Source organism: Gopherus flavomarginatus, chromosome 24, assembly GCF_025201925.1.
Source record: "Gopherus flavomarginatus isolate rGopFla2 chromosome 24, rGopFla2.mat.asm, whole genome shotgun sequence".
NCBI classification, from domain to species: Eukaryota; Metazoa; Chordata; order Testudines; family Testudinidae; genus Gopherus; species Gopherus flavomarginatus.
In genome coordinates this window covers 4,407,705-4,421,493 of record NC_066640.1, presented here as the reverse complement: position 1 = coordinate 4,421,493, position 13,789 = coordinate 4,407,705, and the positions used below count along the sequence as shown (strand labels likewise).

General features: G+C 59.7%; 1 protein-coding gene across 1 annotated transcript in view; it reads left to right on the top strand.

The window, feature by feature from the left end:
- LOC127040084 (unconventional myosin-Vb-like) overlaps positions 1 to 13,789 on the top strand; it is a 43,928-nt gene that overhangs the window by 19,087 nt on the left and 11,052 nt on the right. The window contains exons 11-23 of the mRNA XM_050933854.1: positions 999 to 1,082; positions 2,019 to 2,021; positions 2,642 to 2,794; positions 3,589 to 3,686; positions 4,129 to 4,215; positions 4,333 to 4,444; positions 6,178 to 6,389; positions 6,901 to 7,057; positions 7,976 to 8,215; positions 9,808 to 10,023; positions 10,882 to 10,975; positions 11,528 to 11,676; positions 12,418 to 12,534. Of these exons, the coding sequence (XP_050789811.1) occupies positions 999 to 1,082; positions 2,019 to 2,021; positions 2,642 to 2,794; positions 3,589 to 3,686; positions 4,129 to 4,215; positions 4,333 to 4,444; positions 6,178 to 6,389; positions 6,901 to 7,057; positions 7,976 to 8,215; positions 9,808 to 10,023; positions 10,882 to 10,975; positions 11,528 to 11,676; positions 12,418 to 12,534 (1,722 nt within the window). The remainder of the gene's footprint in view (positions 1 to 998; positions 1,083 to 2,018; positions 2,022 to 2,641; positions 2,795 to 3,588; positions 3,687 to 4,128; positions 4,216 to 4,332; positions 4,445 to 6,177; positions 6,390 to 6,900; positions 7,058 to 7,975; positions 8,216 to 9,807; positions 10,024 to 10,881; positions 10,976 to 11,527; positions 11,677 to 12,417; positions 12,535 to 13,789) is intronic.

Below are 13,789 nucleotides of genomic sequence, written 5' to 3'. Positions count from 1 at the left end.
GGCAAACTTTTTTTTTTTCTTTTTTCGGTCAGGTTTCATAAATTGAATGAAGGGCCAGTTAGGGGAGGGGGTCGTGGCCTGGCCTCCACTGTCTATCTGCCCCTCACCCTGGGACCCCTCCCCACCCCACTCCCGGTCACCGACTGCCCCCGGACCCTCACTACCCTATCCAACCCCTCCTCTCATTCCTGATGTGCCCCCCACCCCAGGACCCCTGCCCCATCCAACCACCCCTTCTCCCTGGCCCCTGACTGCCCCCTGGGACCACCACCCCCTGACCACCATCCCTGAACTTCCCCGCCCTGTATCCAACGTCTGTGCCCCCTTACCGTGCTGTCTGGAGCACCAGTGGCTGGCGGCACTACAGCTCAGGGGCTGGGAAGGACGGTCCCATGGGCCATAGTTTGCCCACCCCTGGCTTTGAACCTCGGACTCCCAGGGGATGCTGGGACTCCAAGCAGTCTGTGCTGGGGTGTTCGGCTCTAGTCCCTTCGGAGGGGCCCCTGTGGGCAGGGGCTGGACTAGACTGCTCCTGAGGCCCCCTCCAGCCTGACATTTCTGTGGCTCCATGTCCGTCGCCTGGGCAGGGAGTATTTGTCTGTGTGGATTAAACAGAGAATTCCAGCTGCAGCCAGCATTTGGCAATGACTCGAGGGCTCACCTCGCTGAGGTCTGGATCTGGGTCTGCGAGGGCCATCAACTGTGTGTGTGTGTCACACACCTATTTAGGCACAATTCTTTACCACCCCTCCTGTGTAACCAGCAGGCGAACTCCCACCCACCCTGAGCCGTTCCCTGGAGGGCAGCACTGGTACAAACATGGGCTGGGGCGTCTCAAAGGCCCAAAAGCTTTACACACCCAACTCCCATTAGCTTTGGTTCCACACCCCCAGTACCTCTGCTCTGGAGACCCCTGGGCTCTGGATTGTCCCAGGAGACCCTGAGGCTGTTGTAGCCCAGAGCTGATGAGGCCTCCTGCATGCCCTGTTTACTCACAGGTGGAGTATCAGTGCAGCGGGTTCCTGGAGAAGAACCAAGACACTGTCCATGCAGAGCTGATCGGGCTCCTCCGAGCCAGCAAGGTGAGCCCACGGCCCTGCCGGCAGGGGAGGTGCTTGGCAGCAGACTGCACAGAGGAAGGTGGCAGGCAGGTGTCCCCTGAAGTCCATCTACATCCTGTGCCAGGATTGGGATTGTCACATGGGTCAGAAGAGGAAGTGCTGGTGCCTTGGAGAGAAGTGCCCTAGCAAGTCTGCACCCCCTGCCCCCAGCAAACCTGGAGTGATAGGGAAGCCCCAGTATCCAAGGTTTGCAAACAAAGGGATCTTGACAACACAACTGACGTGGGGGGCACAGTGTCCTCACTGTGGATGCCAAGGTGGGGACCAATGTGCCTCCTGCCATAGGGGCAAAAGCTGCACCCACCTTGAGCCCTCTCTCCATGGGGAGGGTGTGTGGGGGGCAGGGTGATGGGAGCTGTGGTGCAGATGCCAGGGGAGCAATATAGGGAATGAGACTAATTGGCTATCAGGCTATCCATGATACCCTGAGTCGTCAGGCCTCCTTCTCAGAGCACACGCTGCTGCTAAGGCTTGTTGCAGACTAAGCTGTGGGTGGGTCAGAAAATGAAGACTCGCCTCCACCAGGGGGTGCCAGACCTCTATTACCCTCCCCCCCCGCCCCCCATAAACCATGCTCTGCAAACTGACCTGTGAAACAGCTGCCTGGCTAGAAACCCCCTGGCATGGGAACAGCCTGTGGGAGCCCAACAGGCCAGTCCTCGCCAGCAGAGCCGATGGCTGGGAATGGGAAGTGGGAGGGGGACTCCAGGTGTCTGAACACTCTGCTGTGCTGGGGCTCCAGGCCACTGTGGCAATGCGGGATGCTAGACACTGGGAGCTGTTAGCTTGGAGGAGGGCTGGCAGACAAAGCAACAATAACCTTGCTGTTAAGCTAATTGTCCGTCATTTCTCTCTTTCCCCCCCCACCCCTCCATTGCCATCCTGTGGATCCCGCAGAAGGTAAGTGGTGCCACAGGGTAGGAGACACAGGCCGCTCTCCCTTAGCTGCCGGGCTCACGGGGACTGGTGGGGGAGCCTGCAGGTTGCCAGTTCTGGCTGGACATTTTCCTGCAGGTTTCATCATGTGATGTAGAGGGGTGGCAGCCCTAGGGGTGATGCCTGGTGCTTTGCAATGGGCGGAAGCCTGGGTCCTTCACTCAGGGCTGTGGATGCTATTTGCCCTGTTGGGAGTGGGGGTGAGCTGCTCCCTACACTGGGGGGGGCCATGGGCTGGATCGTGTCATGCTCTGTACTGACCCCAGGCTCAGATCCGTGCTGCCTGTGATTCAGCAGGGTCCTGGGCAGGTCAGACTCTGCCTGACACCCCAGCTGGTGCAGGGAGCAGCTGCCCATGAGTGGCACTGGCACAGCTGTGGGGAGGGCTGCATCCCGCCGCAGGGCCTGCCGTTCTCATGCAACTGGCTCTGTGGCTCCCCGTGGTGCTATGGGAGCTGGGGGGCTGTGGCCACGGAGCCCCTAGTAGCGATAGGGCTCAGGGTCGCCGGCTGCCTGTCCCTGCTGGCCAGTAGGTGTCACTCATGGCCTGCTGCTGGCTCTGATCCTTCTGTCTCCCCACCCAGTCTGTGCTGCTCGGGGAGCTCTTCCCGGAGGAGGGGGACGGCAGCATCGCCCTACCCTCCCGCAGGTCGCACGGCTCCAGGGTAACCATCCGCCCGGGCAGGAGGTCTCTGCCAGCTACTGACAAGGAGCACAAGAAACCCATCTCCATCCAGGTACCCAGCGGGGCTGGCGTGTCCTATCCCCGTTCCACCTGCCCTCCCCATGGTGAGAGGTTCAGCCCCCCACGTGTCACTACCCCCTTTAATGCTGCACTGAGCATCCACCCCTGTGAAAACCCCACCTGGCTTCTCAACATGCTGAACAGATTCCTCCTCCACTTCCAGGAAATCTTACTGGCCTGGCTCTGCCTTAGAAGTGCCAAGCACCTACAAATCCTGCTAGCCTCTGGGGGCAGCTGGTGCTCAGCACAGCTGGAAATCGGGGATCTGTGCCCCTGTCAGTGAGATGCTCCAGACCCTTTCGCTGGGTGGTGGGGAGAGATGGGGCCCAAGCGCACAGACCTTCCCAGACTCTGCTGTGTGCTGGGGCTGGCCTGAGCTGCAGCCCCACGGGCTTGGTGGGCTGGGGACTCTGGTTCCAGGCCACTCGAAGACTTATCAGCATCCGAAGCACTGAATGGTGCTGCTAGGTGAGGAGGTGGCCTGGAAAGGGGCAGCTGGGTATCTAGGGGCTGCACTCAGGGGTTCCCCTTCCCCCTTGGACCAGCCTTCAGCTTAGGACAATGTGTCCTGGTGCTCTCTGCTGCCCACCCAGTGTCCAGGCCCCTTGTCTATGCCCACGGAGGGTGAGAGAAATGCAGCTCATGGGCCCCCAACCCTCCCCAGGGAGTCTAGAAGCATCTTCACTCTGCTGAGGACAAGGTCAGAGCCTGCTCCCAAGCCCTGGCTCCTCGCTGGGGCACTGCGTCCGCATTCAGACCTAAGCCCGCTCGCTCTGTCCCCCGCAGTTCAAAGCATCGCTGCACAAGCTCATGGAGACCCTGAGCAGCACCGCGCCCCACTACGTGCGCTGCATCAAACCCAACGACCGCAAGCGGCCCTTCGAGTGAGTGCCTGGCAGCTCTGCAATGGGGCAGGGGCCGGAGGGGGAGATTCTCCAGCTGGATGTGCCAGGGCCAGACGTGCTGTCTGGGGAACCTGCATCACCAAGGAACTCTCATGGAACTAGCAGCAACGTGTTCTGTCCCCTGCGGTGGGACTGGCTCTGCAGTAGTGAAACTGGCCTCCTTGGTCCAGTGCAGAGTTGAGCGACTTCCTTTGCTGTCTGGAACGGCTGCACAGCAGGGCTGTGAGCTGCAAAACCAGCGGCCTCGTTCCCATGGGTGTCTCTGCATGCTACAAGCAGTCAGCAAGGAGGTGGCCTGCCCAGGCTTGGGCCGAGAGCAGTGCCAACCAGGCGTGCTGCATGTGGGATGGCAGATCCGAACCGCGAGCCCTAAGGAACTGTCGCTCGGAGGGTGCTGACGCTGACTCTGTCTCTGCTCTAGGTTTGATGCCAAGCGAGCAGTCGAGCAGCTGAGAGCCTGTGGGGTCCTGGAAACCATTCAGATCAGCGCCTCCGGCTACCCATCCAGGTATGGCCAACCCAGGCATTTCCTGCCTGCCTGCCTCTCTGCCAGAGCATTTGGGTTCCTGGCGCTCGCTAACTCGCCCTGTTGGGTCTGGCTTCTGTCTTCCCCACGCCCCCGCAGGTGGACGTACATGGAGTTCTTCAGCAGGTATAGGGCTCTGATGTGCCTGGAGGAGCTGATGGGCGGTGATGAGAGGCAGACCTGCCGGCTTGTCCTCGAGAGGCTGCTGAAGGTAAGAGCCCTGCACGTTGCTGTGCTGGGGGAGAGGACCCTGAATGGGGCAGCAGGGGATTAAATTCTAGGCCCTTGCTACTACTGCACCCAGCCTTTCCTGCTACCCCACCCACTCCTCCGTGCCCTGCGGGGAGCTGCCTGCTGGTGCACCTGGCTGTGTGGCCTTGATGGGCCCTTCCCTCCTAGCCGTGAGGTCGCTATTGCAGGAAACGGGTCATTCAAGTCCATCTGGATTGTGCCATAGCCTCAGGCTGGGGGTGTCTGGGGCCAGGTGTCACTGCCTGCAGGTGCTGCAGTCATCTGTCCCCTCTCGATAATGGGACTAGCCCGCCTAGTGTCCCACTGCTCCCACGGTGTCCCAGAGACTGGCAAAGGGTGCCTGGCCCAGAACCCTGTGCCCAACACAACCTGCTCCCGTCGGAAACATCGACTCAGCCAAAATCCACCAACTTCCCTGTGGAGACAGTGCTGCATCGCCTGGTGGGAAGTGTGGTCCAGGCTGCCTCTCCTCCATGCACCAGCTGGCCTTCCTGACGAGCAGCTCGTCCTAAGAGTCTCTGGCCATGGAGCCTGCCTCATAGAGCAGGGGTTCCCAAACTGTGGGACACGCGCCCCTGGGGGTACACGTGGGAGAAATTGTGTAATGGTGGATTTGATTGCATGTTCCTAATAGGCTACTCAGACGAAGCTTAAAACGGGGAATTTATTATATAAAATACAGTACATTTCCTTCAAGACGTACCGATGAGAACAGATGCAGGGCGACGCTGCCGTACAAAGCCCTCCCCTCCAGTCACTGTGCGGCGCGGGTTCAGTTGCCCAGCCACTGTCCGGTCTGTCTGAGCTCAGAACTTAGGGTTTTTTGGGTTGTACCTGTTTATGCTCTAACTAGATCTGTACGTAACCGTGGAAGCTGGGCCGATGGCGAAAGCCAGGCAGTATGAAGAACAGAGTATGAAGAACAGAGTATCCGTGGGGGTGGGGACGCAGGCAGCTGGCAGATCTGGAAGGGGGTCTGCACTGAGCAACATTTGGGAGCCTCTGCCAGAGAGAGGGCATGAGAGGCCCCTGAACTACAACTCCCAAGAGGCATTGCAGCAGCCTTTCCAAACTGGAATATTGAGGATTTTGGCTGAAATCTCAGGGGAGTGGGGGGGCGTCTAACCAGCCCTGGACATCTGAGCCCATGGGTGGGCCGTGTAGGCCAGGTGAGCGCCTGCTGGCTGGTGCTGACCATACTGTGCTAAGTTGGCATTAGGCTGGTCCTGTGGCCAAGTTGAGGGTCCCCGTTCTCTGGGCAGGCCAAGACCTGTCCCGGTCTTTGCGTGCTGCAGCTTCCTTTCTGCCCAGGCCGGAGGCTGTGTGTCTGCGGAACACTGGGCTTCGTTCCCCCGCTCTGCCAGTCGGACTCTGAACAGGCGGCTTATCCTCTGGGGACCCATGTCCCAGTGCTACCTGCCGGCGTGCGGCTCAGTGTTGGGATGCTGCAGTTGGAGGGGGCGTTGGGTGTCTGAAGGGTTAATACCCCCCCTCTCCCTGCAATGATCTGGATGCTGCAGCCCTGCTCCTGTCAGCTGTGGGAGGAGGGTCTGTCCAGCCAGGCCCTGGCACCAGGAAGGACCCACACAGCGCCGCTGCTATTCAAGCCTGCAGCAAGGAGCACCCATGGCTGAGTTTGGTCCACCCCATTGTACTTGCCTGGTCATGGATCTCACTATCCCCTTCCCACAGGACCCTGGCAAGTACCAGTGCGGGAAGAGCAAGATCTTCTTCCGTGCTGGCCAGGTGGCCTTCTTGGAGGAGCTGCGTGGCAGGAGGCTGAGAACAGCCTGTGTCGTCATTCAGAAGAGCCTTCGTTGCTGGCTGGGGAGGAGACACTTCTTGCGTATGCGAGCTGCAGCCATCTGCCTCCAACGCTTTTCCCGGGGCTTCCTGGCCCGGAGGTGAGAGGTGCTGCCCACATCTGCCAGGTTGAGCCAGGCATTCATGTGGCTCTGCCTTGGCATCATCTGGCCCCTGGAGACCCATCTCTGGGCACCCTCACCCTTTGCAGTACCCAGCTGCTGGATCGGGGCAGCTAAGAGCAGCTGATGCAGTGTCTGGCTGGCAAACAGCTAGCCACGCTCCACCCCAGAGGTGGCAGCATTTCCAAAGCTACTGTAAAAATCCCATGTCCCTACTCTGGGAGCCAGGAGAAACTGGTGCCAGGACAGCAGCTTCAGTTGGGTCTCTTTGGGGGTTGAATGGAGCAGTGCCCTAGCTCTGAGCCTAGGGAGGTGGGGGCTTGGCCTCAGGACCTGGTGCTGGGTCTTTGTTGTGGGGGTCTGCAAGGGACTAGGGTAGACCCTGGGTCTGTGCTGCTGGGGGTTGCTCTGTCCCTGGGGGGGTGTAAGTTCTGCCCTGCCCCAGTGGGCTCTAGCTTCCCTTGCCCAATGCCTGTTGCCCTTTGGGCAGGCTTGCCAGGCACCTGAGGAGGACCAGCGCCGCTCTCACCCTGCAGAAGAACTTCAAGATGGCCCTGGCCAGGCGCTCGTACCTCCGCACCCAGGCAGCAGCGGTCACCATCCAGGCCTTCGCCCGCGGCATGTTCGCCAGGCGCCTGCACCGCCAGGTATCAGCCCTGCCCGCAGCCGTGGGGTTGGGGATCTGCTCATGGCAGCAACTTCAGAGGGGCACATCCCACGTGTGCTCCCAGTGCCCAGGGGGTGAAGCCCTTGGAAGGGGGGTGCTGATGGGCTACAGGAGCCCCAGGTAATGTGGGAGGGGGGTGGGCTGGCAGGTGCATCCTGGGATCTGGAGAGAGCCCCCTTGCTTAGTACCCCTGTAAAGCAGAGATGCATGCCCCTCTCGCTGCAGGAAGAGGTAGAGCAGTTACCTGTTTGGCTCAGCTCCTTGTCCTGGCAGCATGGAGGGAGGATACCTGTGGGCAGCCCCCCCCCCCCCGGCCCCCAACTGCAGGCAGTGTGAGCAAGTCGTGCTGTGACTCCCTGGGCAGGAGTAACGCTCTCCTGCCTGAGGTATGGGGCACCTGGGGGCCCATTCAGGGCCTGTTGGGAGCTGCCCCATCCCCACCCTCAGGAGCGACCAGGTTCCTAGCATGTATCGAAGGCAGCTCGTGCGCCTCAGCTCGGGGGATCTGCATTGTGTCGTTGTGCTGGCTCATGTGGGTCCAGTGCCCAGCGGGGCTCGCACTGGAGCAGCCCATGCCCCACACCTGCCCACGGCCCCTCTGTGGGGAGCAGGCAGAGTCCTAGAGCCACAGCTGGCTCCACACAGGTGCTGACTTCACTTGTCCGGCTGGGTGCTCCACCAGTGGCCCCGCCCCGTCCCACCTCTTCTCCAAGGCCCCACCCTCCTATTCTCACCCGCATCCTTGGCATCAGAGGCAGCGGGTGCAGCGTTGTCCCTGACTCGCGTGTTCTTGGATTCCTCATGGCCGCTATTTGTACGAGGATGTAGCTGCCGGCGCTTGGTGCTCTGGCCAAGTTTCTGCTCTAAACCTTGGCTGCTCTGTCTGCTCTCTGCCCAGATGGTGGCAAGCCAGAAAGCTGTGGTGATCCAGAGCGCAGCGAGGGGCTGGCTGGCTCGCACCAAGTACCTTCGGGTGCGCGGGGCGGTGGTCTATCTGCAGTGCTGCTACCGGCGCATGCAGGCTCGCAGGGAGCTGAGGCAGCTCCGGATGGAGGCGAAGTCGGTGGAGCACTACAAACAGCTCAACAAAGGCATGGAGATCAAAGTGATGCAGCTGCAGTGCAAAGTGGATGAGCAGGTGGGTGGGTCGGCTCCTCCTGCTGCCCCAGAGCTATGGGGGGATTCCTGGGCCTCTAGTGCTGGGATGAGCCTTAAAGCCAAGGTACTGACTGCTCATGGGCGTGTTTGGGAGTGTCCTGGGGAACCGCGTTCTGCCTTGCTAAGTTCCCCTAGCAGTCTATGTTGGAGCATCTCCTCCTTCAGCGTTCCTGTGAGTTGTTAAGCAGTAACCATGCTCCACTCCAGAAGTGGCTGCATTTCACTCCCTTAATGGTACTGTACAATCTCTGATCACTCTCTGCTGAGAAAAGGTGCCTGGGGGAAACGCTTCTCTTCCCTCCTCCTGGGAAGCACTGTCCATTAGTGCAGCCAGACTTTGGTTCTTTTCCATCCCAGCAGTACCCGACTTCCTGCTGGGCCCTAGAAACTTGGATCGGGCTCTCCTGGCAGAGCAGGATCCTGGACCCCTTGGCTCAGGACAGATTTCTAGTTCTGAACCCACCTAACTCCCTATGGCTCAGCCCTCAGGTGGGTAGGGGAAAGCGAAGGTGTGGGGAGTGTGGCAGTGCAGATGGAGCAGCTGGCTTTGTAGGGCTGGAGGAAGGCTGCAAGCGGCAGCAGGATTCCCTGCTCTGGTCTCCTCTCGGGTATTTCATGGGGCGCCTCGAGGACTGAGTGGCTCTAGAGGGCACCACGTGTTCAGGCCCTGGCAGCCTTCAAACTTTTTCTTTTCCCCACCCCTCTCCCGTGTGACCCAGTGGATGCCGCTTGTGTAGCTTCCTCGCGGTGCCTACTGTCCGCCCTCTCCCCCGCCCAGCAGTGTCTCTGGCTCTGCTCATGCCCGGCATGCTGTGCTCTGTCGCTGAATATTTACCAGTTGGCGCCACCATCTGTCTGCCTCCCATGTCTCATGGTTTGCTCTCTGCTGGGGAGGGGCTTCTTTAAATCGAACCTGCGTCCCTGATGGTCTCTGGTCTATGTGAGCAAACACCATCTCGCTGCTCTGAGGTGGATTGGGTGGCCTGGAAAGCTGGTGTGGGGCAAAGGGGACTTGGGAAAAGCCAGTGCACTCTTGGGCCAAACACATCTGGGGTGGGGCAGGGCAGCGGCCCTGGATCTCTGACACAGGCTGGCCCCAGGGGGGTTCATGGTTCCTCTGAGATGTGCAGAGCCTGGGAACAGCAGGTGGCCCAATGCCAAGGAGCAGGCACACCAGGCCCGGCCTTAGCATGGGAAAGACCGGCCTGTATGGCAGGGCTGGTAAAGCAGGAAACTGGGAGTCAAGAATTCGGTGTCAGGGCTGAGAATGGAACCCAGAAGTGATGGGCCTTGGGGAAGTCATTCCTCCTCCCATGCCTCAGTTTCCCCAGCAGTGTCCTCGGGCTGACCCTGCCTTGGTTGGGGGAGGCACTGGATAGCACCTCATTTCCAGGGACATAGTTGGCTTTGGAGGGGATGATGGGGCAGCCTGGCGGGATGAGGCCACGACAGCTTCTCTGGATTTCCCCCCTCCTGGTTCCCCACTGTTTAATGCTCAGAGAGGAATCGCCCAGTTCCTCCCCTGGGACCCTGCAGGCCTGATCTGGCTCTTGACTGCTGCCCCTCCCACAGGCCAGGGAGAACCGAAGCCTCTCAGAGCAGCTGTCGGCACTGAGAGCCTCCCACAGCGAGGAGGTGGAGCGGCTGTGCAGTGAGCTGCGGGGGCTGCGGGAGGACAAGGCGCAGGAGACACGCATCCGGGAGCTGCAGGAGCAGCTGCAGCGCGTGGAGTCAGAGAAGAGGAGCTCGGAAGGCCGGCTGGGCCAGGAGATGGAGGAGCTGAAACAGGTGCAGGGCAGAGGCAGGGCTGACCCTTGACTGTCCGGATAGCCAGCAGCCAGTGATAACATTGAGGGGAGTTAAATGTCCCTTCCTTAGACCTTAGTCTTGCTGCCAAAGAGCAACAATCCCCGCCTCAGTGGTTAATGGGTATGACTCAAACCCAGCACTGAGCATATGGGGCAGCTCCAATAGCTGGCAGCAGTAGTAGGCTGGTTATCCTCTCTGGCTCAGCCATGAGAAGGGGAGGTGATGCAAGCGTGCTCCTTGCTAGTGTGTTGCAAAGGCTCTGGTGACTTGACTTAAGCTAGTCTGAACATAGACTTGGCAGGAGTCGATTTTTTTTATCGGTAAATATCGACCACCATAAATATCCCTGTATGCACAAATGATCAAATACATCCATCGATATTCGAAACCTAGATAGCCAGAAACGCTGCTTGACGTTAACCTTCTGAAAGCAAACCCGGGTTATTCTGTATATCTGACATAAGAAGTTGACAATCGAGTTTAAGTTGTAAAGCTTTAACTCTTGGAGTCTCCACCTTGTCTGATCCCCTTCCTGCCACCAAAGTTCCCAGAACTGAAAATTTGAAAAAAATTTGAAGCAATCATTTAAATCCTTGATGTTGCCCATCAAAAGTAAAACTGTCAATAAATCTCCCATGCAGGGGACTGGCTATTCTCTGGGTCCCCTGGCTGGTGGGATAGAGGAAGGACCAGCCCTGCAGCCTGTGATGGGCCCCATATGAAAGAGCCTGCCTGGCCTCTGACCCCCAGAGCAGGTTCTCTCGCCCCATAGCTCTGGACTGCTGTCAAGGTCTGCCCCCACCACCCAGCTCTCTCTCTCTCTCTCTCTCCCACCAGCGCCTGACTGAGCTGGAAGCCATGAAATCCAATCTGAAGGAAGAGAAGGACGCTCTCAACCAGCGGATCATGGAGCAGTCGCAGGAGCTGGAAGGTAAAACACCCCGCCCACTGCCCCCCAGCCCCTTTCCTGCTGTGCGGGCAGTCAGCTGAGGGCTGGATTCTAGGGAAGCCCAGCAGGTGGCTCTGGCTGTGCTCACCCGGGCGGCCCAGCTCTGTGGGCAGGGTGATGCTGGCAATTTGTGACTGCCAAGCTGAGACTGTGGCCCACAACTAGGTGGGCTGGTTACCGAGACAGCTGGGGCAGTGACTATCAGGAGCTCTGTGCCCAGCCTCGTCCCAGAGTCAAGGTCTCGTGTGGCCTGAGCCTGCCCATCCTGGCAGCTAAATCCATGGGCCCCTGGCCATGCTGCGAAGTTCCCAGCTCTCTCCTGCTACGCTCCACTCCAGAGGAGATGTTTTCCAGGGGCAGTGCAGCATTGGAGCTCAGCAGCCCCATCAACATTCCTCCCCTGGCGCTGGTGCCTGGGCTCCTACACAGAGTGGTCACTGGGCAGGGAGCAGAGCCCGTCACACTCCCTGTCCCAGGTCCAGGCCTGCAGGCAAACTTTACAATCTCTGCTCTCCTCTTCCCCGCCCCCTGCAGACCAGCTGCGCCGGCACGTGGCAGCAGAGAGCCAGGAGCTGCTGTGCCAGCTGGAGGGGGAGAGGGCTCGCTACCAGAACCTGGTGAAAGAGTGCGCCCGCCTGGAGCAGTGCTGCGAGAACCTGCAGGATGAGGTGGCCTTCCACAAGGTGAGCAGTGCGGGCTGGGCTGATGCCCTGACCCCAGGACATCCTAGATATCCCGGGGAGCCAGGCGGGGGGTCACAGGCTGCCACTAAATGGAGGAAAGCTCTTGCTGAAGGATTCTCTCATGGAGGCCAGATGGGCAGGACTGAGGAGGTGGTTAGGAAGCCTATCGGCAGGTGCCTTGCTGGTCTGTGCTGTGTCCACTCAGTCCCAGGTCTTGGAGGTGGCCCTGCAAAGTGCCCTGGAGGTGGCCCTAGGGTCGCTCTGTGTTCAGAGCTGCGTCCTGCCACTGAGAACAGATCCGCACCATCAGCGTGAAGCTGGCTAGGGCTTTCGAAACCTCGAGGAGCCCAAATCCCAGTGACTCCACGTGGTGTCTGGGTGCCAGACACCTTCAGCTCTCTGGGAAAGTCCCAGCCTGAAGCTAATGTCACAGCTGCACCATCCACTTCTGCCCTGCCCCTGGAGATCAGAGGGGAACGTCTCTCTGGTTCCCATGGTGGGACTCCCAGGCCGGCAGCACATCCACTGGAGGACAGAGGCACCCCGCCCAGTATCTGTCACCACTGGGCTAGGGAGCGGTAGCACGTGCCCACTCAAAGCTATTGATGTGTGGTCCGAGCTGTCTCCCTGCTGAGTTCTCCCCATGCTGACCCTGCTCCCCATGCCCTAGCCCCCCTGTAACAAGGACTGGAGCTTCAGCCACTGTATAACTTACCCTTGTACCTTTCCTCCTCACTCCAGAGAACCCCCAGCCTCCGAAGGTCCCCTTCGTCTGACAGCATCCTGGACTCCGAATGCAGCTACCCATCGTCTCTGTCGACGGCCCCGTCCCGGGATGATGCTGACCAGCAGAGCGAGGTGAGGCACTTTCACATCAACCAATTGGCTTTGGTGCATGGCTCTGCTGCCCTGAGTGCAGGCGGGAAGCTGAGCGTCTGGGCTCTGGAACGAGCCGTATTGTGGTTTGCATTGCCCTGGGCTGGGCACAGGCAGGGAACCGGGGAAGTCCTTTCTTCAGAACTGGCCAGCTGCCTGGGACCAGATGTTCCCTCTTGTCCATGCCCCCCAGCATCCTGTCTGATCCCTGCTTCGGATCAGCCCAGCTTGGCTGCACACTGCAGCCCGAGAGTCTGGTGCCTCGCTTGCCCTTCAGTAAAAACAGCATCCCCGAGCCAAGCATGCCCTCCAGCCCTTTGCACCTAGCTGCCAGTCCCATTGGCACCAGCCTCTGGCCAGGAATTGTAGCAAGGCCCTTCTGACTGGGTGGGCTGCGCTGGTGATCTCGTTGGTTCAGCCCAGTTAGTGCCTGCAAAGACATGGCCTTTGACTGGCACCTGTCGCACAGGTCTCCGTGCGCATCCTGTGTCACAAACTTCCCCTCCCATGTACGGTCTCCTCAGCTGGGGAAGCTGCCCGAGCTCAGCTTGGTGGCAGAGCCAGGAGTAAACCCCAGCGTCCACTCCTGTGCTGCCTCCCGGCAGATGTGCCCAGTGTTCCTGTGTGCACAACTAGGCTAAGCAGGCCAACCTGTCCTGCCGTCCCATGGTTGCCACTGTGTGGTCAGATGCTAGGAGTGCCCTTTCTGCTCACTCCTGGAGGGTGCCAGATGGGTGAAAGGACTTAAAGGACTTACCAGTATGCCGGAGTCCTGAGCAGGATTGTAGCCTCAACCAGAAGACAGAGCCTTTCAAAATTTAAAGGTCTTTAAATCACCCCGGAGCTACCAGCTGCAGAGGTGGCTGGGGGCTCTAGGGCTCAGGGGCGAATTAAAGGGTCCGGGACTCCAGCCACCGGGGAGCTCCAGGCCTTTAAATCCCTGTCAGTGCTCCGGGAGCCGGGCTCGGGTGGGAATTTAAAGGGCCAGGGGCTGCCTGCAGTGACTGGAGCCCTGGGCCATTTAAATCACCGCTGCGGAAGCCGGTCCAGTCCGACACGGCATACTGGCTCTTGCCGGTACGCTGTACCATACCGTACCGGCTTACTTTCACCTGTGGTGCTAGATGGGCTGTGAGTTGGGGCATTCATGGGGAGTTAGTGCAGAGTTTGGCATCAGGCGCCGCCTGCCCAGTGCAGCCAGATGGCCCAGTCCAAGTGGGGCTTGGTGTCCAGTGTC